At 46.3% G+C, this 25166-nt stretch overlaps 2 protein-coding genes across 2 annotated transcripts in view; one reads left to right on the top strand and one right to left on the bottom strand.

The window, feature by feature from the left end:
* Window positions 1-1234: 1234 nt before the first annotated feature.
* Window positions 1235-16104, bottom strand: P2RX4 (purinergic receptor P2X 4). Its single transcript, XM_059140891.1, has 12 exons — window positions 15900-16104; window positions 12392-12539; window positions 9355-9426; window positions 9183-9255; window positions 8659-8755; window positions 5765-5845; window positions 5520-5661; window positions 5280-5416; window positions 2969-3062; window positions 2764-2829; window positions 2357-2452; window positions 1235-1709 (listed from the first exon to the last, which is right to left on the bottom strand). The coding sequence occupies exons 1-12, from the start codon at window positions 16031-16033 to the stop codon at window positions 1683-1685; spliced, it is 1167 nt and encodes a 388-aa protein (XP_058996874.1). The 5' UTR covers window positions 16034-16104; the 3' UTR covers window positions 1235-1682.
* Window positions 16105-16173: 69 nt separating this feature from the next.
* Window positions 16174-25166, top strand: part of IFT81 (intraflagellar transport 81) — a 196933-nt gene continuing 187940 nt past the window's right edge. Inside the window, exons 1-2 of the mRNA XM_059140881.1 lie at window positions 16174-16225; window positions 16830-16918. The gene's annotated coding sequence lies outside the window, so the exon portion shown is untranslated. The remainder of the gene's footprint in view (window positions 16226-16829; window positions 16919-25166) is intronic.

Raw genomic sequence — 25166 nt, 5'->3', positions numbered from 1 at the left:
GCCTTGAACCTTGGTTTTCTGTTATGAAGGGAAAGCAGATGAAGTTTGAAAGCTCCTTGTTCTGTTGTTGCAGGAATAGAACATTGGGATACTGGCCTTTACGAGTCCAGGTGCAGGTGTTCCTCTTCAAAGACCCCACTGAGAATCTAATGAAAGCTAAAAAAATGCACACAGGTGTGTCCCTTTGCAGAATTTTAGGAGTTCCAGAGATGCCCGGAAGCTGCTCCATAGGTGCAAAGGTGAAGGACCCCTACATAAGCAGCAGCGCCAGGGAGGGCCAGCAAGGGGGGGACACAGGTGAATGCGGTGAGTCAAGTGAGCAGCCCCTCCCCCATCCTTCCCCCGAGCTGGCCTTAGCTAGCATTCCATCTGAGAAAAAGGGAGGCCAAAAGAGGTCTCGCCACTCCAGTAACCGTCGCGTCTTAGGCTGCAAAATGAAAGCCGGCCCAAAAAAATTCCAGCTCCGCTTGATCCGTGTGTTCAAGCAAGCTTTTTTTTTTTTTTTTTTTTTTCCCCAAAGAGGTAACACGAACCAGAGCTTTTTCAAAGGGGTTCAGTAAACGTTTCCCGGCCCCCAAAGCAAGAAAAGCCCAGGTTTCATCCAGCAGAAGCAGGCACTTCTAAAATAAACGTTCCCTTCAGTACTTGGAAATGAATTCATGATGGGGGATGCGGCGGGCAAGCAGCTTGCTTTAAGGAGATCCTGAAGACTTACTGCAGAATTAAATCTGTGTGAAGGCGCAGCTCTAAATAACTTCATTAACATTTCAAACAAAGTAGGTGTAGGTGGTGCTGCTTGTGGCTGGAGACTTCTGGAAAGCAAACGGGGAGGGGAGAAGGATAGCCGATAGCCGATAGGATAGCCGATAGCCGTGTACTTGTTGCCCTTAAAATTGTGTCCTCCATAGTGTAGTACCACAATTTTAGGTAAAACAAACCAAAAACCAAAAAAAAAAAAAAACAAAAAACAAAACCCCAAAACACACATACGGGTAAGATGAGTAGTCAGTACAGCACAAGATCTTGTAAGTTCTGTAGGAACCCAACCTGACCAAGATCAAAAATCTCAGGCCTTCAAGAGAATGTCGAAGCGGGGAATACGCCTAAGCTCCAAACGCAGACTGCTTCTGGAATTTTCCTGAGCACAGTGAGCTGGGACAACAGATGGGTTTGCTTGTTGAGGTAAAAGGGAAGGGAGGAAAGTTCTAGTTCGTGCTATGAAACCACACAAAGATTGAGAAAAGTGTTTTAATGTTTGGTCCTTGACCACCGCAGCGGGCCTTTTCTCAAAGAACACACACTATCTTGTGACAGCACGGACCGGAAGAGGAACCACAGCCCAGGCACAGCCCGCATGCTAAGGGCCCAGTGACCACACCCAGCAGTCCGTCCTTCCCTCATAAAGTGCTTGACCAGAGACGCTGGGGCTCAGCTGGGAGCTGGACGAGGCCCCAGTGGCGGGAGCACCACTGCCCTTGGGCCAGAGGTCACCCCAACACCCCAGGTTGCAGGGTGCTTTGCTCTGCACATCCTACACACAAAACAGCTGGGTGACCATGTCGTTCTCGTGCAGTGGAGATGGATTCAGAATCTGGAACTTTCTCTGAGATGACACAGCAGCCTTTTCTCCCTCTTGGCTGTGCTCTGATGAGGGCCCCGGGGAGCCCTGGTGTGGAGGAGCATCACTGGTCCATCTCACTGCCAAGACCCTGCAAAGAATGATAACGCTTATTGTTGACGGATGCGCTTATGGATAAATGTACCCCCAGCATGTGCTGCACGCAGGTGAGTCTGGAGAATTCGGGGTGGGTGAGAGGCCTTTCGTGCACCCCTTCACAACTGAACATACTCAGGTTAGTCCTTGAGCAGGGAGTCTCAAAGCATGGTGCCGACCCCTCTTGCTATGTGAGGCAAGTTTAAGTAGTGTGGGGTTTTGTCATAATATTCATTATCATGACTAACCTGAGACATCACTAATTAAGATGAGGCTAGATTTTTTTTTTTTTTAAGGATTTTATTTATTAGAGAGTGTGCGTGTGAGTGAGAGCATGCACAAACGGGGGGAGAGGTGGAGAGGGAGAAGCAGGACCCCCTCCCTAGCTGAGAGCCCAATGTGGGCTCCATCCCAGCATCCTGGGATCATGACCTGACCTGAGCCACCCAGGTGCCCCAAAACTAGATTTTAAAGAGTGATGGTCTAGAAGTCTAGAAGAAGGAGCACTGTGTGGCCACCTGGGTTGACCACATGCCTGGTAGCACCTCTGTGCTAGGGCCTCGCCCAGTACTCTGGGTGCTCACCACTGGCGTGAGAGAGGTGCAGGAAGCAAGGTGCTGGGACCTTTAGGAGGGGACCTACCTGCTCATAGTCCTCCACATACTTGTATTTCTTCTCCCGGTAGTAGTTCCTCTTCTTCATGCAGTAGAGGACAATGACGTCACAGAGCACCGTTGCCTGAGTGTGGTAGAGAGTGAGAGAATGAGCTGGGCGGGATGCTTTAGCCGGTTATTCTGTGCATGTCCCTTCCCAGCAAAGCCCAGAATTTTCCAAGGAAAGGCGAGGCCCCAAGGGCTGTGGTCTTGGAGAAGGGAAGGTGAGGTGGGGCTGGAGGCAAGGGCAACAAGCCTAGATGGTCTATTCTAGAAACGAGTTTAGGGTCAAGGGGAAGCCCCAAGATGCCAGTGGAGGGTTTCGCCTTGCTGTGCTAACTACTGCTGCGGAGGCCCCCAGCCTCGGGGGGTGAAGGAGCAGTCTAAGTCACTCACCACCCCTAGGAGGGCCAAACCGGAGCCAATGTTGATCATGGTGGGGATGATGTCAAATTTCCCAGCCTGCAAAAGACAGGAGAAAAAGAAACAGTCGTGATAGAGGGCATGAGCAGATAAAAGGTGGGGAGAGGGCCCCCTTTCTGGCCAACCCAGAAGCCTGGGTCTCAGCCAGTGCCCCAAGAGGAGGGGGTGGCCAGGCTACCTTTCCAAACACTATGATGTCGAAGCGGATGCCATAGGCCTTGATGAGCGTGCGGCGTTCGGCCCCAGTCGGGTCACTGTAGTACTTGGCAAACCTAGGGAAGGAGGACAGGTGAGAAGCCAATGGGTACGGGGCAGGGACAGACAAGTGGCTGGATTCACCCTCTGGGTCCTGGATGGGGAATATCAGAGCAGAACTTCCCAAGGCACTCTTAACGGATGACCCCTGAGCATCTTGAGGCCTCTCCCGGCCATTGTAGGTCACGAGTGAGGGCTGGGCTGATGGCAGGGGTGTGCCAGGGCCCACGGGGCACCAGAAGAACTCTTCAGCATCACTGTTGCCTCCTACGGCCTCCTCTGACTCTGAGTAGCCCCCATATCACAGCTGAGCCAAGGAGATCTGGCCACTGACAGAATGTGGCCTGTGAGCCCCAAACCCCAGGACTGCCCTGTGGGTGGGGGGCATGGGGCCGGCCATGACACTTCACAAGCCTCACAAAATCTGCACTGGACATCTTTTTTAAAGAATCACTGACCCACTGATGGATAAATGAATAAATAAACTGTGGCATATCCACACAACAGAATACTATTTGGCCATAAAGAGAAAACAATGGTATATACTGTAACACGGATGAACCTCGAAACAACAAAACACAATACTGAGTGACAGAAGCCGGTCACAGAAGGCAACACTGTGATTCCATTTATAGGCAAGTCCAGAGAGACAGGAAGTAGACAGTGGTGGCAGGGACAGGTAGGAGGGAGGACAGAGGGGATGGCCGAAGGATACAGGGTTTCTCACTGAGGTGATGAAAGTGTTCTAAAATTGTGGCGATAGTCTTAAAACTTCATGACTAAACACGATTCAGTCCCACACTTTAAGGGGATGAACTACGTGGTATGGGAACTAGTCTCAATAAAGCCATTAAAAAAAGCAAAACCTGACAAGGGGGAATGGCAGCCATTTTCTGCCTGTGTTATACAGGACATTGGTTCAGAGAAGCCTGAACTCGTAGTCTATGATCGCTCTGGCTCACTGCATCCACGTCCTGGTTGGGAATCAGGTGGGGCCTGATGCTAGTTCTGGTGAGGTCTCCCATCAGCTTCTCTCTGCCTGAGGTTCTGACCCAAGCTTGAGGTTGAGGCTCACTGTGGAAGTGGTTTCTAGAACTGTGTAACAGTAGAAATAGAGCAACACAAATCTAATTTTTCTCTTCGGGAAAAAAATTCAAATAGCTCCCCTAGTATCAGTGAGCCAAAGTGATAGCTGACTGCAGTTCCAGGCGTTTCTAAGATCACAGGTGTCTTTGATTGTTACATGTTACCACTAGAGGGAGACAAGCGCAGTACAAAAGCCCCTCAGACCTCCCTGGGTGGCCCCGGCAGAGCTACTTTGTTTAAGAGTGGCAAAATGCATGGAAGAGACCGCAGAGCACCCACAAAAATGTTCATGGCTAAGGTTTTTGCTGCTTCAAGGAAGTGGTAGACCTGACCCTGGCCCCTTGGTCCTTCCATCAAATGACGGGCTCTCCTGGGTTGAACACTGTCACCCAGGGTTTGTACTCATCAGGAACTTGTAAATATGAAATCCAAGTAGGGAAACAGGGTCTTTGCAGGTAGGAGTTAAGTTGAGCTCGTACTGGATTAGCGTGGACTCTGATTCTATATGACTGGTGTTCTATGAGGAGGGGACCCACAGAGATGTGCCCAGAGAGGCAAAAAAAAGGTGCTGGCTTTGCTGACACCTTGATTTTGGGCCTCTGACCTCCAGACTTGTGAGAGAGTAACTTCCTGTTGTTTTAAGCCACCCACTTTGAGAAAGTCTGTCAAGGCAGCCCCAGGACACATATATGGTACTTTCAGCAGGGAAATACCAGTGAAGGCCTTTCCTGAGGCTTAGACCTGCATCTTCCATACCCTGGAGATTCCAGGGGCAGACCTGGTCTTTGAGAAACTAATTCCTGGGTCTTTGGACCAGAGGATCACAAGCTCACCCATTCCTCAAAATCAGTGAGCAGAGGTTGAGGCTGGCCCCAGGAAGCTCCAGCAGCCAGGCTCTCTTGGCTGTTGTGCCAATTGTCTCAACATGATTTCTGAAGTAAGGGGCACAGGAGGCTTTCGGGGGCCAGGAAAGCACAGGTACGAGGCTCTGCTTGGACACTCTCCCTGGCACCTAGCCTTCCCACCTGCCCTTGGGCGGCTGAGCGAGTGCTGGTCTTCGAAGGGCAGGGACGGCCCACTGGGGAGTGATCCAGCTGCTGTCACTCCTGCCCCTACACAGGAGAACTGGGGCCCAAGCTCACGCCTACCTGAAATTGTAGCCAGGGGACACATTGTGGTCCACATCCCGGGTGTCCAGGCGACGGAAGGAGTACCTGGGCAAGCAGAGGGAGGAGGTTCTGTCCAGGTTGCAGTTCCACTTGATCTGGATACCCATGATGCCTCCCTGTGGGTTGTGAGCAGAGAGAGCGAGCAAGCTTTCCTTGGGGCCTGTTCTAGAATGACGTGTGTTGAAGACTGCGTCAGAGAAGCCAGGGGCCTGTGCCTACCTCGATGGCCATGTCCTGGAAGTTGTGCCCTGCGCTCTCCACTATTTTGCCAAGACGGAATATGGGGCAGAAGGGATCTGTTACAGCGTCATAAATACATGATTTGAGGTAAGTAGTGGTGATGTTGGGAAGAATATTCCTCCTAAAGTCAGGAAGAAGCAGAAATGAAGTGAGGAAAACCTCAAAGAAAAGCCAGAAGTCACTCTAAAACATTGGGGGAACTCACGCGGCCGGCCACCACTTACTTGCTGAAATTAAATTTCGGGTACCAGATGTTGTTCTTAACCAAAAGGGTGAAGTTTTCCGCAGCCTTTAAAAAAGCTGGTCTGAAAAAAAAAATTATAGTGTATTGTTAATAAAACACACATATGCGTATACTCACTTCCTTGGATAATATTTTTAAAAAAGCACATGCACGTGTGTCTTACAGTGTCATCTTCTCAAGAAAAAAAGTGAAACATCTTGAGCATTTTCTACTCTCTTCTGCATAAACACCAGGTCAGCAGGGGAGATTAAACCAAGCCTTTCCATTTCTTCCTCTTGTGCCTCTTGCCGAAGGCAGTGAAAGCTGAAGAGCCGGAGGAATAGCTAAGGAGGGGTGGTGCCCAGTGGCCTCCCAGGGAAATTATTCGGCCTGCAGGCTGGAGGGGGTTTCAGAGCTCACCTTCCACAGATCGGGTTTTTCAAGTCAAAGCAACGATAAATTCAACCACAGGGTGGATCCTGACCTCATCTCCAAAGTACATAAAAATCACGTGTCTGTTGGCGCACGGCCTTGACTCTGAAGGGCCACGTCAGCTCCCGGCTGGCAGTACAAGCTGCTTCTGTCTCCAAGGGGACCCCACTTCTCTGGTTGGCTTCTATAGGAGAATCTGGTGCTGTGCGCAGAACCCTCTGTGTGTGTCTTGGGGGGGGACCCCTGATCTAGGTGGAATCTTGGGAGTTATAAACAGAATCAACAGTCTTCTCAACCCTGAGACAGAAGCAAGGCCACACAGCAAAGAGCCCAACTTGTCAGTGCTGATGCCATGAAAGGCCCTGACCAAGGCACTTTTCCCAGGGCTTCAAATCCCCTCATTCCTGTATCCAGAGGGATGCTAACTACTGCTAGTTTTTCCAACCACTGTCATTCCCTATACTATAATTTTCCCCCACATCTGTCTACCTCATGTGCAAAACTTTTTTTTTTAAAGGTTTTTATTTTTAAGTAATCTCCACACCCAAAGTGGGGGCTCAAGCTTATAACCCTGAGATCAAGAGCCGTGAGCTCTACCCATTGAGCCAGGCAGGCGCCCCTCATATGCAATACTTCTAAGGCTGATTCACTGTGCTTAAAAAAAAAAAAAAAAAAGGTGAAATTCACATAATGTAAGATTAACCATCTTAAAGTGTTTAATTCATTGGCATTAAACACATTCAGGATGTGCAACCATCTCCACCATCTGGTTCTAGAACATTTCCATCACCCCCAAAGGAAACTCTGTACCCATTTAACAGCGGCTATCTATTCTCCCTTCCCCCCAGCCTTTGGGAACTACTCGACTTTCTCTAGATTCGTCTACTCTGGATCTTTCTGATAAATGGAATCATACAGTATGTGGCCTTTTGTGTCTGGCTTCTTTCACTTAGTACCCCATTTTCCAGGTTCATCCATATTATAGCATGTAACACTTCATTTGTTAATAAAGATTTATTTATATAACTATCTATATCTATATCTATATCTATAAATCCATCCCCCATAATGTCTTTGGACTCTGGAGTGCATTTCACACAGAGCATTTTTCTTGGATCCAGACACATTTTGAGTGCTCAAAAGCCACCCATGGCCAGTGGCACTGATGTTAGGGAGCACAGCTCCCTAAAACAAAAAGATCCTTTCTAAAAGGATTAAAAGGAAAGATCTTTTCTACCTCAAAAATCCTAGATTCCTTTTCTCTTTGTGTTTCCTTCCCTAGTCTGAGCTGCTGCCCTCAGCAGTCTTGCAACCAGAGGCTCTCATCCATTTCTTCTCTTGCAGCACAGCCTGGAGAGGGTTCATGGGGCTCCCTGCGCCCCGGCCTCCAGGCCTCAGTCCGAACTCTGAGTAAGGAATGCTGAAATTGCAAGCAGTTCTGGGAGCACAACCTCTAACCCCCTACCCCAGTCAAAGCAGAGCCAATTACTACTGGGCAGAATGTTTTATTTTAGGGCACCCCTGAACCTGCTCTACTTAATATAACACACTTCAGTGGACATGAATTATTTTCTGGCCCAGTCTCTGCTTCCTTCTTTTCTGGTAACAGAACCCCCAATTTCCTTTGGAAGCCCCATCTCACTACTCTCAGGAGGTGTTCCTTGGGTGGGACTGAGTCCGCCTTAGCTCTGGGGAGAGGCAGGTGACTTGGCCTGAGATGATTAGCAAAATCCACATTCCTTGGGGCACCTGGGTGGCTCAGTGGGTTAAAGCCTCTGCCTTCGGCTCAGGTCCCAGGGTCCTGGGATCTAGCCCCACATCGGGCTCTTTGCTCAGCAGGAAGCCTGCTTCCTCCTCTCTCTCTGCCTGCCTCTCTGCCTACTTATAATCCCTGTCTGTCAAATAAATAAATAAAATCTTTAAAAAAAATGAAAATTAAAAAAAATCCACATTCCAGCCACAGTGACGGGCTGCGGGATGTGTTTGAAGACGTGATGATGGACAGCTCTAGAACCTCAACGGACAGCTGGGCTGGGAGACTTGGGGGAATGTCAGTCCAAAGGTACCTCTGGGGACTACACCAGGAGTCCTGCGAAGGAAGCCAATACGAGGGGAAGCAGAGTCAAAATCTGGAGACTCTGAAGCTGTCCTTTGAGACTCAGGTCTAGTCGTGCTGGGATCTTCCTAGTTCGTTAAAAGCATCAACCGGCCCTGCTATGTGTGTGTCATAGGTAAGGCACTGAGAGCTGTTTCCTGGAGTTACTCGAAACCAACAGAGTCCAGACATAGGAATCAATCATCTGCACTCCTATGACAAGTGACAAGTACCATGGCCCACCACACTAGACAACTCTGGCGGTTGTCTGTGGTCCCCGCCCTGGGGAAGCCTGACTCCACACAGACACCAAGAGCTCAACACACAAAGCTTAACTCCCCAGCCGTCTTCCCTCGAATAGGACTCACTCGGGCACGTGTGTGTCATTCTCCACTGGGCACCAGGCTGCCACCTCGCATGTCTTCACAGTCTCATTGAACGGCACACATCTTCCTGTTGCGATTCCTGCAGGGGCAAGGACCCAGGTCCACAGGGGTCTCCTATTTCCTACTTCGCAAGGTACAGAGTGGGAGCACCACCCCAGCGTCCTGTGCAATCAATCCTGAGCTATTCCAACTCGGGGGTTTATACAGTTTCCAGAAATGAGAGGAAAATTGTTGCCTGAGTCTAGGAGCAGGGTAAGGGCAGTGCCAAGCCACAGCACAGGGCAAGATCTGGGATGATAGCTTCTGGGGCACAGGTGACAGGTGAAGGTTGAGAAGATCCTGGGTCCCTAATCTGAACACCAGGCTTCTTTAGGGTCTTGTGGAGGAATTGGGGAATGTGGGAGATTTCTCTGTCCTGAGAGAAGCCCCACAGGGGAGGCCATCTGGTCAGGGGCTGCCCATCCCAGGCTAAGTGTCTACTGGGGGTCACAGCTACGTGCTCATACCACTGCTATGGGTGCCCGAAGAGCCAGCAACACAGTTGGCATCTGAATTACAAATAGTGGTCTTATCCGGAAGCTGGAAAAAGAAGAAAGCAGGACAACAAATTCCTCGTGGTCAGTCAGGTGTGAGGACAGGGGCCTGAGGCCCGAGGCTCGTCCCTGAGAAGCTGCCTACCTCAGGACAGAAGCCCTGGCTCTGGTTCTTGGTGATGATCATGTTGGTCATGACGAAGAGGGAGTTTTCCTCCTGTAGAGGGGAGACAGCATCACTCCGTTACCTTCAGAGGAATCAAGCCGAGCCACGAAGAATGCCAGTCCTTCATTTCATAGGACAGCACTTTCCACTTCTCCTGCATGCCATGTTGAGAACAATTTAAAAAATGATTTTTGATCTCTTGTTCTCTGAGAGCTTATAATCCAACTGAAGACAGGATTCAAATAAATACTTGTACCCAGTTCCCCCTGATCTCCAGAGGATGCCTGAAACTGCGGATAGAACCCAACCCTACATACGTTCCCTCTTTCCTGAGACACATATACCCGGTGATAAAGTTAAATTATACATTAGACACAGTAAGAGGTTAACAACAATGACTGATGCTAGTATAGAACAATTAGAGTGATCTGCTGTAATAGTTACATGAAATATAGCCCCTCTCTCTCAAAAGACCTATTGTGCTGTACTCATCCTTCTTCGTGTGATGAGAAAATGGCTGCCTGGTGAGGGGAAGGGAGGCGAGGAGGCAGGGTGGGCCACGACTGACCTGAGGACAGGTCAGGGGAGGAGCAAGTGTTTCCGGCCTGCAGTTGTCTACAGGTAACTGAACCCGTGGGGGCGGGGCCTACTGCTCACATATGTTCATGGCAGCATTATTCAGAGTGACCCAAAGGTGGAACCAACCCAAATGTCTGGTGACAGATGAATGGGTAAACAGTCTGTGTTTATCTATACCTGTGCGTGTACCTATAATGGAACATGACCCAGCCATAAAAAGGAATGGAGCCCTGACACACGTTGTAACGTGGAGGAACGCTGAAGCTACGACGCTAAGTCAAAGAAGCCGGACACAGTAAGGCGGACACATTGCAGGATTCGATTGTTATGAGGTTTCCATAGAGACACAAAGTAGACGATTGGTGTCCCTGGAACTGGAAGGAGGGGTTGGTTGCATAATATCGTGAATGTACTAAGTGCCGCGGGATTTTCCAATCTGAAATAGTTACTATTATGACATATGAATTTCACCTCCATGGAAAAGGAGATGTCGATCACCTGAGGTGGTTCCTTAATAAAGATTGGTTTGTTGAGGGAAAAGAGCCAACAGGTACGCAAAACAGCCTCCACCAAGCAGGTCACCTCCGAGGGACAAAAATACAAGACCACCAAAGTCGCAAATTTGGCTGGTTTTCTTTCCTAACTGAAATTAAGTTAATAAAACATTCTAGAGAAGACCCAGTCAGGGTCAGTAACTGGCACTTCTCTCTTTGAGAAGGTTCTGTTTTCTCCTCCCAGGAAGGTGCCAAATGGTTGATTTAAAGTTTCTGGAGTGCAAGTTCACTGGGGATGAGACTAAAGAGTTGGTCGCTAAGGACCTTCCAACTCCAGGAGTACAAGACAAAGACGCCCCAAAATTCTAGGTGGACCTCCCCCTCACTGAGCCATGACATTCTAAAATGAAATGCCAGAAGCTTTCTCTCAGCATCTCAGACTCCGGGAAGAGTGGAGTTAGCCCCGTGAGCCATCTGGGGGATCAGGGTAACTCAAGGATCAAAGTGTCTGTAGACATCTCCCCAGGTCTGATGAGGTAGAAGCTCTGGAAATGGCTGGCATTTTCCAAAGAGAGGCCTAGAACAAGCCATGCTGGGAGACAAGGAAATGACCCCAAAAGGAAGCGCGAGGATGTGGCACGATGCCTGAGTCTCTCTCCTGGCAGCCCCGTCAGGGTCCTTGGTGTTTCCGCAGACACACGCTCTTCACCTGGTGCTACAGAAGGCTGTTCCTGTGACTCCCGAGATAGATGTGAACGATTCAGTAGGCTTTACTGTTGTTTCCTATTTCTTCTCTATTTTAAGCTTAGGGAAACTTCAGTCTGGAGATGAGCCAAGTAGAAGTGGGGCAAACAGATGTTCCATCTCCGGAGAAGCAGGAGGCCATTGTGAAAGCTCATGGAGGGAGCTCTGGGGCGCTCACGGAGCACTGGGCCAGAGCCGAGCTGGGAGGCGGGGCTGCTGCCCGTTCCTTTCCCCCTGAGGGGCAGAAGCAGTGGGCCCACACTCTTCCTTGGTCCCAGTGAACAGACTGAGGGTGATGGCCCCAGAGCTTGGCAGGACAAGGCCATGGCTTCACAGGAAGCAGTGATCTCTCTGTTGACAGAGAGATTGGTGTGTGCCAATAGGACCACCCACCTCCAGCAAACTACAAATCCCCTCTTCCATTTGACCTTCATTGCTCATTCGCTCAGTCTTCCCTCTGGGCAGCCCGCAAAACCCTTCTCTTGAGAAAGCAGGGGCAAGACACAGTTGAAGAAAGTTTCTCAAGTCTTTGTTTTTTCCAGCCAAGCTCTGAACCAAGAGAGATCTGGCCACCCCAGTCACCCTAGCCCGGGAGCCATCTGGAGGGAAATGGCAGGGTCTGGCTGTGGACCACAGTCATTACTATGGCTAAAGAGAGTCAATATTTGACTTGAAGCTTTGTGGGTTAACAGACTGGATACTACAATGCTGTATCAAATGCTTTCTTCCCTTCTCCTTTGTTTCTGATGAAATCCTATGCGGGCATGTCTGTTCCCTTCTGGTTTGGCTTTGGTCTCCCAATTACTGGCCAACTTTCTACAACTGTCTGATTTATCTTGTGGGCTAACAACAATAAAGCACATACGAAATGTGAAAAGGCAATATTTCCACCTGAATTTTTCCCAGGATTTAAAATATTTGCTTTTCCATCTTTGGGGCTTGAGACAGACTGAGATGTCTGCGTCTAAGCCAGCCATGATTTAAAGCAAAAGAAACAAGGCTGGTTGAATATTGCTTATTAGACCTTAAGGCAGAATGAGATTCTTCTGCACGGCTTTCTCGGACTAAGACAATTAGTCTGGGCCCTGGTGATATTAGAACTCTGCCAATCATTAATCAAGAGTGCAAAGTCTGTAAAGGGAACAGAGCTAATCAGAAGCTTTGGTGTTATTAGACAGAAGCCACGGTGAGAGTCATACCTGAGCTGGAATCACATAATCTGCCACATCCCAGACCCGGAATCCAAGTGTAGAAGTGTTGGTTACAGTCACGCCTTTGGCTTTGGTAGTAACTGAGCTGACCACAGAATCTGTTTCCTGGTAGCCTTTTTCCCACACAAACACCCACCTACAAAATAGAACAGGCCCCTTAAATTGCCATTAGAATTCTGGAAATTTGAACTGATGCTAGGGAACCTCTGATAGCCAAAGGCTGACAGTATAACATTCACTAATCACATGACTTTGCAAAACTGCTTGAACTTGGGAGACTCCACTTCTACTTCTGCAAAATGGGTGTAAAACCCAAACCATAGGGTGGTTTGTTGGAGATAAATGAGATGACACAGGTAAAGCACTTGGCACAGTGACCAGCACAAAGAAAGTACTCACGCTGTCTTTATTAGACATCTGAGCACTTTCAACACACTATGACCTGCAGAATTACCCAGAGATGATAAAAATTATGGTAATAGTTACCATTTGAGTGTTTTCAGGTGCCAAGCTCTATATATGCATTAACTAACTTAATCCTGACTACTTTCTAAGGTAGATATCATTATTATTCTCTAGTTTTACAGAGGAGGAAACAGACACAGAGAGTTTAAGTCACTCGCTAGTGAATGACAAAGTCAGCATATAAACTCATGTCTTTTGCCTCTGAAGCCTCTTTTCTTGCCTTGTATGTTATACTCCCTGTAGAAAAAGAGAATCTCATTGCTCAAGTGATTTTATACTTGTTTTTTACTTTTTCTCCAAGAATTCAGGTCACATGTATGCTTCTCTTCTCTGGGAAGAATTGGAGGCATTACAACCAGTCTGAATAATTAAAAATCTAAAGGCATTAGCGCATAGTGGTTAGGACACTGGAACACAAACAGAAGCCAGCGATCATGGTTCATTTCTCAACTGCACCATTAATCAGGCATAATTTTGGCCACGCTGTTTAATTTCTCTATGCCTCAGTTTTTCCCATCAATAAGATGGAAATGATAATAGGATTTCACAGGGTAGTTGTGAGGTTAAATGAATTTTGCATATCAGATGTTTAGAACAATATTTGTGTTACCATTGTAGACTGAAATTGGCCATGACAGGAGTATTTACACCATGGACATTGGCCAATGCTATAAATCAGAACTCCTTCCTGCCAGCTGTTATTAAACACCTATCAGCGACTATTACTGTTGCTATTATTTCTAGAAAAAAGAAACAAGCATCCTTCTCCTCTCCTTATAAGCCCTAGCTGCTGAGATTTCAAAAAATCACTGGTTTTGGTTACTTATAAGTTAGTCTGGTCTGAGCAGTCTCTATATTGTCCATCCTAGAGACAGCCTTTAAGGCCTTTTCTTCAGGGGTTCCAGGAATTTAGCTGCAATATAAGATTTCACTTAAGTCTATTCAGGCACACAGAAACTTAGGGCAGGAAGGTTTCTATTATTTTACCATAGTGTGCAGTGAGTTGCTACAGCAGAGACACATGGTTTTACGGGAATCACTATGTTATTACCTATTTACTCATATGACAGATAACAGAATTAGATCATGGAGAAATGCATGTTTAGTCTAAGATGAACTGGATTAGGAAGATTTGAGATGTGTTAAAGAAAGAAAGAAAGAAGCCCTCAGAGTTCAGATCCTGAGTCAGTTTTGATCACAGGAAGATGGATAAATGCAATGCATTTACTGCTTTATAGATCCTCATGATCAAAGTAGCAAACACTCCAGGACCCCTAGAAAGCTGTGCTGCCCAGCAGAAATAGAACACAAGCCACATACATAGTGTACTTTCTAGTGGCCATGGTAAAAAGAAAAATAGATAAAATTAATTTTAGTGATAGATTTTATGTTATCCAGTATATCCAAAACATTTTAACATGTTGTCGATGTAAGATGTATTAATGCGGTATTATAATTTTTTGGTTGTCTTACACTATGTTTTTGAAATCCGGTGTGAATGTTACGGTGATAGAGTATCTTGATTTGGAGTAGGTATATTTCAAGACCTCAACAGCTGCAGATGACTAGGGGCTACTGTATCATACAGTGCAGCCATAGACACTTCCTGTAGTCTAGAACTTTAAAGATACCCTGAGACAGAGTTAAACTAATCCTCCCCCTAGTATCAAAAGCCAAGAGGAAATAGCTGGGAGCCTTTCATTCTAAATACTTCCAATCCGACCCAGCAATGCGAGTTTAGTTAACCAGTAATTTGCAGGTCTCAAAATTTAAGGGGGCATCACAATCACTGGGGGGCAAGAAGTTGGTGGTGGTGGTACTTAACGAGACTCACTAAATCCAAACCTGGGAGTAGGCCAGGTGGTTCTGGTGTACAGCCCATATGTGTGGGAAGCCATTTCACTGAATCCTCTTGAACTCAACCGCTGCTGGGCTGATGGTGTTAGAAGCCATACCTGCCTGATGGTATGAATTCCGTGGATAGTGTTAACATTCCAAGCCCCGCCCCAGGGTGGAGGACCTGTTACTTTATACAATTCCTCAGGTGAGTCTTTTGTGATCAGGAAGGTTTAGGAAACACTAGGACATTGGTTCTCAAACTGCTCCCCATCAGAATCGCTTGGGGAGTCAGTCATACTCCATAGCCAATTAAATGAGAAGGTCTGGGGATGGGAGTCAGCAATCAGTACTTTTAAAAGATTCCCCAAGGTTCTAATGCGCAGCTGGGGACCACAGCATTAAGCCTTTTAAGAAAAGGAATGCCAGAGCAGGTAACATCTGTCAGCTCAGCAGCTCTAGACACCATTAACACCCCAGGTGGATCTTGAAAGTGGGCCCAGTTAATTTCTACCTCCTCTCGAGTTTCATTAAATTGTAACGGGTGCACTCAATTAAAATTAAGCATTTGGTGAGGGGACAGAAGGTGGCAGGATATATGGAAATATAAGAGGGCAGCATGGGGAACGATAAGAACGTTCCTAAGAACGCCACAAAACGAAGTGAACTAACTTTATGTGCTTTTTAGAGTGTGACCTCTTCATCAGCTTGGGTTACCACGCGATACCTAAAGGAAAGGGCCGGAAGCCACTGGCCCAAAAGGACCCAAACGGAAAGTCCAAGCCTTGGTTTCTGTGTGTAGATCATCAGAATGGGAAGTGAAGAGCAAAGACTGAAACGTTAAGGGCAAAGCCGAAGGACAGCGTGGAGCAAATCAGGGAACAAGAAGCAGGAAGGGTGAGGATGAAGATCTAGGCAGGCTTTGCTCTGAAAATGCACAGTATCAAAGCCGTCTGCTGCCCGGCAGCCCGGCCCACCGCCCGGCCCTCCCGGGACCAAGATCCGGGGAGTCGGAGTCCTCCGCCTCTGGTGGCCGCCCCCCGGACAGCGCCTGGAGGCCACCTGCGGGGCTCGCCCGGTGACCTAGGCCAAGAGCAGCATATGCACGGCCGGGACCCAGAAGGGGAGTTCCTGGCCGTCGCGACTCGTCCGGACCCCCGAACCCCTCGGGGACGGCGCCCGCGGCCGCGCTCACCCGATGACGTAGGCCAGGATGAGCAGCTGCACGGCCCGGTTCATGAGCCCCACTTTACGGCTGCGGATGAGCACGATGCGCGGCGTGTCGTACTCGAACAGGAAAGAGGCCAGCCCCACGCACCAGCCCGCCATGGCCCGCTGCCGCCGTGCCGGCCGGCCCCGCGCTCTGCGCCCGGCGGCCCGGCCCGCCGCCTGCTACGCGCGCCCGGGAGCCCCGCCCAGGCGGCCCGCGGCCCGCGACGCCGCTACTCGTGTGGGAGGGCCCGGAAGGAGGCGGCGCTGAGTCTCGGGGCGGGGGCCCGGCGGAGGCGACGTTCCCCTCGGGTACGAGCGGCTTTCCCGGGGGGTGTGGGACCCGTGAGGAGGGAATGAGCTCTGCCTTGAGGAGGAGTGACCTCGTCAGTAGGGCTGGCGAGAACCAGCCACCCCCGCAGATTGCATTGGCTCCACCAGAAAGGGGTGACCTCCTCCCTGGGGACGAATGACCCTCTGGAGGGCCGGGGAGAACGAGTAACCGTCCTAGCGGAGATAGAGCCGTGGTGGAGAGTGACCGCTCCCTTGGGAAGGAATTACTACTTGGGGGGCTAAGTGGGGGGGGGGTGCTACTGAGCTACTCCTTTAGGTGGTCTAGGAGGTACGAGTAACCTGTGGGGGGTGGGGGGACTGGGACACCTTAGGAGAAAGCGGGTGGTCCCAGCGGTGCCTTCCCAACCTCTGGAGGAAGAACTAAATGTCAGGTGTCCTAGGAGCCCTTGGCTGGAGTCACACACCTTTTACAGTGGCCCTCTGGGAATTGAAGCCAGGCTGCAGCCCTACTCCCAATCCACATGCTTCCTTAGTTACAGGACGAGGGAAGAAGCATCCTGAGCCAGGGAGGGGTTTCGGTGACCAGCCTTTTTCAACTGAAAAAGTTTTATCACAACTTTAGGGACAATTGGAAAATGAAGGGAAGTGGAGGAAACCCCCACAGTTCCACTCCTCGAACATAATTTTCCACGTGTGTTCATTCCCTTTCAGGTATGTTTTCAAAGATACATTTTATATCGAGTTTCATTAATGCATTCAACATGTATTAATGTATTCAGCATGTATTAATCAATATGCCAAGCCCAAACAGCCTGCCTTCATGGAGTATAAATCCTCATAGGTAGATGTGTAGAAAATTTTAGTTTGTAAATCACAGGCACTGATCATGTTTTTTCCTGATTCATATGACTCGCATTTTCTGTGTTATTAGAGACTTGTCATAATGATCATTTTAAACAAATGGAGTGTTTCTTCTGGAGGGTATGCCATGATTTTCCTAGCCGTTCTCACCTGATTGCTTCTGGTTTGTGGAGCCTATGCATAATCTTGGATAAAATATTTTAGTTCATTTCCTGGATATGAGGTTCCTAAGCCATACCACCTTGTTTTTCCAGATTAAAAGTGTATAATAAGAGAATATGAAGGAAATAGACAGCACCTCTCTCTAGAGATGGAATTTTGAGTTAGAAGAATAGAGCTGCCACCTTCCTCAGTCCAAAGTGGTCCTAGGAGAAGGTGGTGATTAAGTTTCAGTGAGATTTTTATTCATTCGACAGATGTTACTGAGAACCTGTGGTATGCTTGGCAGCATTCTTGATGCTAGGGATAGGAGGGTGAATGGGTAGATGAAATCTTTGCCAGTGTTGAGCTTGGTGCTGTTGGGAGGGCTTAAATTCAGTGTAGAAAAGGAATATATAGCTGCTTAATTCTTATTGGAAGGGGACTTAAAAATGCTTTCCTTGGGCGCCTGGGTGGCTCAGTGGGTTAAGCCGCTGCCTTCGGCTCAGGTCATGATCTCAGGGTCCTGGGATCGAGTCCCGCATCGGGCTCTCTGCTCGGGAGGGAGCCTGCTTCCCTCTCTCTCTCTCTCTGCCTGCCTCTCCATCTACTTGTGATTTCTCTCTGTCAAATAAATAAATAAATAAATCTTAAAAAAAAAAAAAAATGCTTTCCTTAAGAGCCAAACTCAGTTCCAGCTCTTGTTAATGTTTATCCTACAGTGATGAGATGGTCTCAGCGTTACAAATCTTGACTTTAAATGGTTTGCGTGTTTTCTGGGTACCTGGCTGGCTCAATTGGTAAGCACATGACTCTGGATCTTGGGTTTGTGAGTTCAAGCCCCATGCTGTGTGTAGAGAGTACTTAAAAATAAAATCTTAAAAAAAATAAGTGGTTTGCTTGTGTTTTGGAACAAGGCAGGTAGGAAAAATGTGTAAGTTTTCCTAAATGACTAGTTGGTATTAAATCCTTAGGACCAACAAGAGAAGCTGATCTTGAAATGATTAGGAAAAGAAAGTTTTTCGTTTATATTCTTGCCCTTACTTTATCTGTTTTTAAAAACAGCTTTCTTGAGGTGTAATGGACACATAAAAACCACATATTTAAAGTGTACAATTGGGACGCCTGGGTGGCTCAGTTGGTTGGACGACTGCCTTCGGCTCAGGTCGTGATCCTGGAGTCCCCAGATTGAGTCCCACATCCGGCTCCCAGCTCTACGGGGAGTCTGCTTCTCTCTCTGACCTTCTCCTCGCTCATGCTCTCTCTTACTGTCTCTCTCTCAAATAAAGAAGTAAAATCTTAAAAAAAAAAAGTGTACAATTTTATAAGTTTGACATATATATACACACACATACACATGCACATACGTACATACCCATGGACGCATCACCACAGTCAAAATAGTGAATCTCTCCAGTGTATTAGCCAGCGTAATCTTAGTTTGTATAAAGTGAAAGTAAATGCTGATTACAACTGGGACTTTTCACAAACCTACATTTTTTTTATTTTTATTTTTATTTTAAAAAGATTTTGTTTATTTATTTGATAGACAGAGATCTCAAGTAGGGGGGAGAGGCAGGCAGAGAGAGAGAGGAGGAAGCAGGCTTGCTGCTGAGCAGAGAGCCTGATGCAGACAGGACTCAATCCCAGGACCCTGGGATCATGACCTGGGCCCAGGGCAGAGGCTTTAACCCACTGAGCCACCCAGGCGCCCCCTACATTTTTTTTTAAGTTAAACTATTGTTTATACAGATTAAAAGGCCATCTTAGTCAGGAAAATAAAACGTGTTCTTTGTAACAAATGCAAACAATATAGAACTGGATAAAACAAAAATTGGGAGTCCCAGACTCTTCCTACAGAGGTAGCTTCCATACTTTTAAAGTCCCATTAAGAAAGAAAAATTGCTGCCAATTCTTTTTTGTTATTTCTGATTTTTGTTACACTTATTGAAAGATTTCCTTTGGGGGCATCTGGGTGGTTCAGGTGGTTAAGCATCTGCTTTCAGCTCAGGTCATGATCTTGGGGTCCTGGGATGGAACCCCACGGTGAGCTCCCTGCTCATCGGGTAGGCTGCTTCTCCCTCTCCCTCTGCCATTGCCCATGCTCAGGCTTGTGCATTCTCTCTCTTAGGAATAAAGTCATTATTATTTTTTTAATCTTACAAAGCTGCTGTGTAGATTTTTTTATTATGTTCAATTAGCTGACCTATAATACAGCATTAGTTTTTGATGTGTTCAACAATTCATTAGTTGCCTGTAACACCCAGTGCCCATCACCACATGTGCACTCTTTAATACCCATCACCCTGTTGCCCCACGTACCTACATCTTAATCACATTCAGTTGCATATTTGTCATATGCTTAACTGAGTGTAGTCAGTTACTGAAACCATGGGAATTTAGTTTTTAAAAAATGAGATTTTCAGTAAAGGTGCGGAGACAATTCAATGAGGAAAGAAAAGTCTTCTCAATAAATAGTGTTGGGGGGCGCCTGGGTGGCTCAGTGGGTTAAAGCCTCTGCCTTCGGCTCAGGTCATGATCCCAGGGTCCTGGGATCGAGCCCCGTGTCGGGCTCTCTGCTCGGCAGGGAGCCTGCTTCCTCCTCTCTCTGCTTCTCGGCCTACTTGTAATCTCTGTCTGTCAAATAAATAAATAAAATCTTTAAATAAATAAATAAATAAATAGTGTTGGAACAACTGGATATCCACATGCGTATGATGAAGTTGGACCCTTCCCTGTCTCTTATCATATATAAAAATTAACTCAAAATGGATCAAACACCCAAGTGTAAGAGCAGAATTGTAAGGCTCAGATAAAAACATAAGTATAAATCTTTGTGACTTTGGATTAGGCAGTAGTTTTTTAAGACATGACACTGAAAGCACAGGTAGGTGACAAAACAAAAAATAGATAAAATTTAAAATTTCTGTGCTTCAGAGGACACCATCAAAAAAAAAAAAGATCACAACAAGATACCACTTCTTCCGCTAGCATGGCTATAATTTAAATTGTTCTTTTTTTTTTTTTTAAAGATTTTATTTATTTATTTGACAGAGATCACAAGTAGGCTGAGAGGCAGGCAGAGAGAGAGGAGGAAGCAGGCTCCTCGCTGAGCAGAGAGCCCGATGTGGGGCTCGATCCCAGGACCCTGGGATCATGACCTGAGCCAAAGGCAGAGGCTTTAACCCACTGAGCCACCCAGGCGCCCCTAGCATGGCTATAATTAAAATGAGGGACAGTCAAGAAGATGGCGAGGCTGTGGAGAAACTGGAAGACTTACACTGCTGGGAAAGTAAAATGGTGCAGCCCCTGGCAGTTCCTTAGAATATAAAACAATCACCATGTGACCTAGCAGTTCCATTCCTGACTATACTGTACACCCAAGAGAACTGAAAAGATATGTCCATGCAAAAATTTGTGCATGAATATTGACAACATCATTCATAATAGCCAACACGTGGAGATCACCTAAATATCTCTCAGCTGATGAATGGAAAAACAAATGTGGTATGTCCAGACAATGGAATATTACTCCGCTGTAAGAAGGCAGGAAACACAGATACATGCTTCAATGATCCCAAATCTGGAGAACATGATGCTAAGTGAAAGAAGCCAGGTACAAAAGGCCACATATTACATGATTCTGTTTGTATGAAATGTACAGAATAGGAAAATCCATAGAGACAGTCAATTAGTGGTTGCCTAGGGCTGAGGGGAAGAGACAATGGGGACTGGTTACTAATGAGTACGAGGTTTCTGTTTGGTGTGAGGAAATGTTCTGGAAATTACGTAATGGTGGTAGTTGCCGAATCCTTGTGACTATCCTTTTTTTAAAAAAAAAAGATTTATTTATTTATTTATTTGACAGAGAGATCACAAGTAGACAGGGAGGCAGGCAGAGAGAGAGAGAAGAAGGCTCCCTGCTGAGCAGAGAGCCCAACATGGGACTCGATCCCAGGACCCCGAGATCATGACCTGACCCGAAGGCAGCGGCTTAACCCACTGAGCCACCCAGGCGCCCCTCCTTGTGACTATCCTAAAAGTCGCCTGTCTGTACATTTCAAAAGGGTGGCTTTTATGGTGTGTGAATCGTATCAAATTAAAAAGAAAAAAGAAAAACAGGGAGTAGATCATCAAGGCCTCAGAAAAAATGTGTGTATGCAGTAATGGGGCCAAACCTCATGTTCTTTCTTCAGAGGGAAGCACCTCAGACCCTTACCTAGAGCTGAGATTTTCTTTCTTACTTTCTTTTTTTTTAGATTTATGTGTTTACTTGAGAGAGAGAGAACAAGAGGACAGGAGTGGGAGGGAGAGAGGGGGAGGGAAAGAGAATCTCAAGCGGATGTTGCACTGAGCACGGAACTGATGCAGGGCTTGATTCAGGACCATGAGATCACGTCCAGAGCTGAAACCAGGATGCTTAGGCAGCTGCACCACCCAGGTGCCCGCACAGAGTTTATTTTTAATTTAGATTAAGTTCTAACATTTGGATCATCTGGTTCCTTTGGTGCATACTAAGCCAGTTTATCACAACACTCCTCTAAAAACTACCCTCCCTCACAGAGCTGGCCCCGGCAGCCAAGGTTATACTATGTGACCTTATCAACTGGGCCACACAGGGAACCTAACCTGAAAGGCCAATCAGATTCTCTCCTCTGGTACTATGGCACTGGGAGAGAAGCAGCCCTTTGTTCTCTGCAAATGACTAGAACTGAGTTGATGTAACCTTCTGGTTGTGGCAGAGTCACATCTATAGATTAGCCCAGCAGGGGAGTTTGCAGAAACAAGAGTGAAACAGATAGACAAAGGGACACAGAGGTGAGAGTGACTAAGAAAATGGCCTCTTCGGTTTCTAAGGAGTTTCTGTTTCCTGCTTCTGCCCCCTTGGTTTGCTTTGCCACCATTGGCTGATAATAAATGTTCACTTTTCCCCCTTAAGCTAGTAAGCCTTGAAATTTGGAATTGAAAATACTTTGGCTATGATAGTAGGTTCCAAGAGGTGAAAAATGTACTGTCACTGGTAATGTGGGCATTAAATGTTTGTGTGAATGCAGCGGATTACAGGTAGGAGGCACTGCCAACAGGAAAAGCAGTAATAAATTAATAGCCCGTAAAAATAAATAAGTCCCTGTGAAAAGCAGAGCCAAGAACTCCAAAAAGATCACCATTTACTTGAGAGGCTTGTAGTGGCTGACCTTGGTATACCTGAGGTTACAGTGGTTGTGAGCTACGAAAAAAGGCTCATTAGATGAAGCTGTATTTTTTGTTCAGGAGTATCTTTAATGGCAAAAAAATGTTTAAATGAAGTGTTCAGGCATTTAAAGATGTAAGATTCACTTATCTGGCACATAGACATTGTGAAATACATCATTGTATAACATAATGACAGATACATCTAGTCCAAATGTATAATTATATATACCTCCAGAAACAGCATATTCCCTAAATAAAGAATAAGTTGGTAGCAAAAGTGAGGAATAAATTATTTTATAATTTTGCTGCTTCTTTCCCCGGGGAGTCCTTGAGACTGAAGCTGTTATGGAATACAGAAGAAAAAAAAAACCAAAAAAACCTCACTATTCTCTAATAGGCCATGTGCCGACCACAGCTAATCCTCCATTCCAGATCAGTGGCTCCCAACCCTATCCCACCCATTGTCCCTTTAACAGGAAAGGTTTTCTAAAAATCTCATTAGGAGCCCTGAAAGAAATTAATATGCGCTGTAATCTATTTACACTCAAATATGTGTATACATGTGATATTTGTATATATATTTGGTTTGCATTTTCATAATTAATGATATTGAATTTTTCACGTGCCAGTCTCTACATCTTGGAGAAATGTCTGTTCAGATCCTTTGCCCATTTTTTCGTTGAGTGATTTGCCTCTTTAAATTTTGTGAGTTCTGGGGCGCCTGGGTGGCTCAGTGGATTAAGCCGCTGCCTTCGGCTCAGGTCATGATCTCAGTGTCCTGGAATCGAGCCCCGCATCGGGCTCTTTGCTCAGCGGGAGCCTGCTTCCTCCTCTCTCTCTGCCTGACTCTCCGCCTACTTATGATCTTTCTCTCTGTCAAATAAATTAATAAAATCTTTAAAAAAAAATAAAAAAATAAATTTTGTGAGTTCTTTATGTATTCTAGGTACAGTTCTTTAACAGATATGTGCTCTGCAGATGTCTTCTCCCATTCAGTGTGGGGAGATTACAGTATTGAAATGGAGAAAATGGGAAGTATGATATTCTTGCAGATGGACTGGATCTATTTCTGTCACTGTGTTTCAAAATCCCAGCGCATTTGACATTTGGTCTCAGATGTAAAAAAGACTTTGGAGACCACAGCCTTTGGACGACAACAGAGAGTAGGGGATAGTTAAGGGGAAAAGCTGGGAACTCAAGAAGCGATGAAGTAGTTGTGAGAGCGACCTATAAGGAGAAAGGTATTCAGGAATGGATCCCGTGTGCCAGACGCTGGGATATGATCATATACTGGTTGTGCACCCTTAGAGCTAGTAACTTTTCAGCATTGTGTTTCTTCATATGTCAAATGGAGATCGGTGTTACTGTGTCAAGTACGATATTGTCTTTATGAAGGACACTGTTAAATGCTTTCTAGGGTTCATTAATTCAGTCTCTCCCGAAGCACGAGGTGGGCACTGAGGAGTAAACAGACTTTGAGAGCCCACACTAACCGCAGAGTCGGGATTTGAGTCCACATTTGTCTGATTCCAGAATCTTTGCTTTTCACTATTTCATAATGTAGCCTTCAAATGTTGTGAAGTTACTTGGTTTGCTCTAAATCTTCATGTAATGTTATGTGGGATTGTTTTTATGGTTCTGTTGCCTGCTGTGTACTAAGAGTAAGGCATACTGACGATTCCGGGGATCAACTTGACACGGGAGAAACCTTGCTGGTAGAGATGATAGTTATTGGAAACCCATATGTTTTGTCCTGTTCCCTGATAGGAGCATACAATGTAACCAAATATCTTTCAAATTTACTTATGAACTATTAGATTCTAAATATTTGGAAGGATTAAACAACAGACTCAGGAAAATAAGACCCAAAGATATGGTCTCATTAGTGTCAAGTCTCATAACTTTCTAAGATGGGGTCTTAATGACTGTAGGAGGCAGAATAAAACCCTGCATCCTGGATCCCCGTTGTAATCCAGGAAACTTGTGACTTTGTTGCCTTCTGTGGCAAAAGATACTTTGCCAATGTGATTAAGGATTTTGAGATGGGGAGATTGTCCTGGATTATGCAGGTGAGTTTATTCACAAGGGTCCTTTAAAAAATGGACAGGAGGGGCTGAAGCATCAGTCAGAAAAGGCCTATGACAACAGCAGCACAGGTCAGAGTGATGAGATTGCTAGCGAGGGGCCACATGAGCCAAGGAATGAGGCTGGAAAAGGTCAACAGGTGAATTCCCTGTAGAGCCTTCAAAGGAATGCAGCCCTGCCAAGGCCTTGATTTGATTAGCCCACGAGACCCATTTTGGGTTTCTGACCTCCAGAACTACATAATGATATATTTGTATTGTTTTAAGCCACTAAATTTGTAGCAGTTTGTTACAGCACCAATAGGAAATGAATACAGTTACTAACTCCGTAGAAATATTATGAATATAAGAGTTGTAATTCAGATTAAGCTAGAAAGGATTTTATTTACCATTAATGATTTTAGTCACTAGTCTCTGGACAGTTTGGTTTGTTTCCTTCTGGGAGAATTTTGGTGTAAGTTTTTCTGTGTACACTCAAATATGTGGCAAGAGACCAGGGCTTGAGGGAGAAGTGTAGCGCTAACTCAATTAGATAAATGATTATTCCCCAACAAAATAAGTTTTAATTATTTTATTTATTTATTTATTTATTTTAAAGATTTTATTTATTTGGCAGAGAGAATAAGAGAGCACAAGCTGGGGCAACAGTGGGGAGAGAGAGGGAGAAGCAGACTCCCTGCCGA

Source organism: Mustela lutreola, chromosome 11 (assembly GCF_030435805.1).
Source record: "Mustela lutreola isolate mMusLut2 chromosome 11, mMusLut2.pri, whole genome shotgun sequence".
Classification (NCBI taxonomy): domain Eukaryota; kingdom Metazoa; phylum Chordata; class Mammalia; order Carnivora; family Mustelidae; genus Mustela; species Mustela lutreola.
Note: the sequence above shows the minus strand (reverse complement) of the source record. Positions and strands in the feature narration are given on the sequence as shown.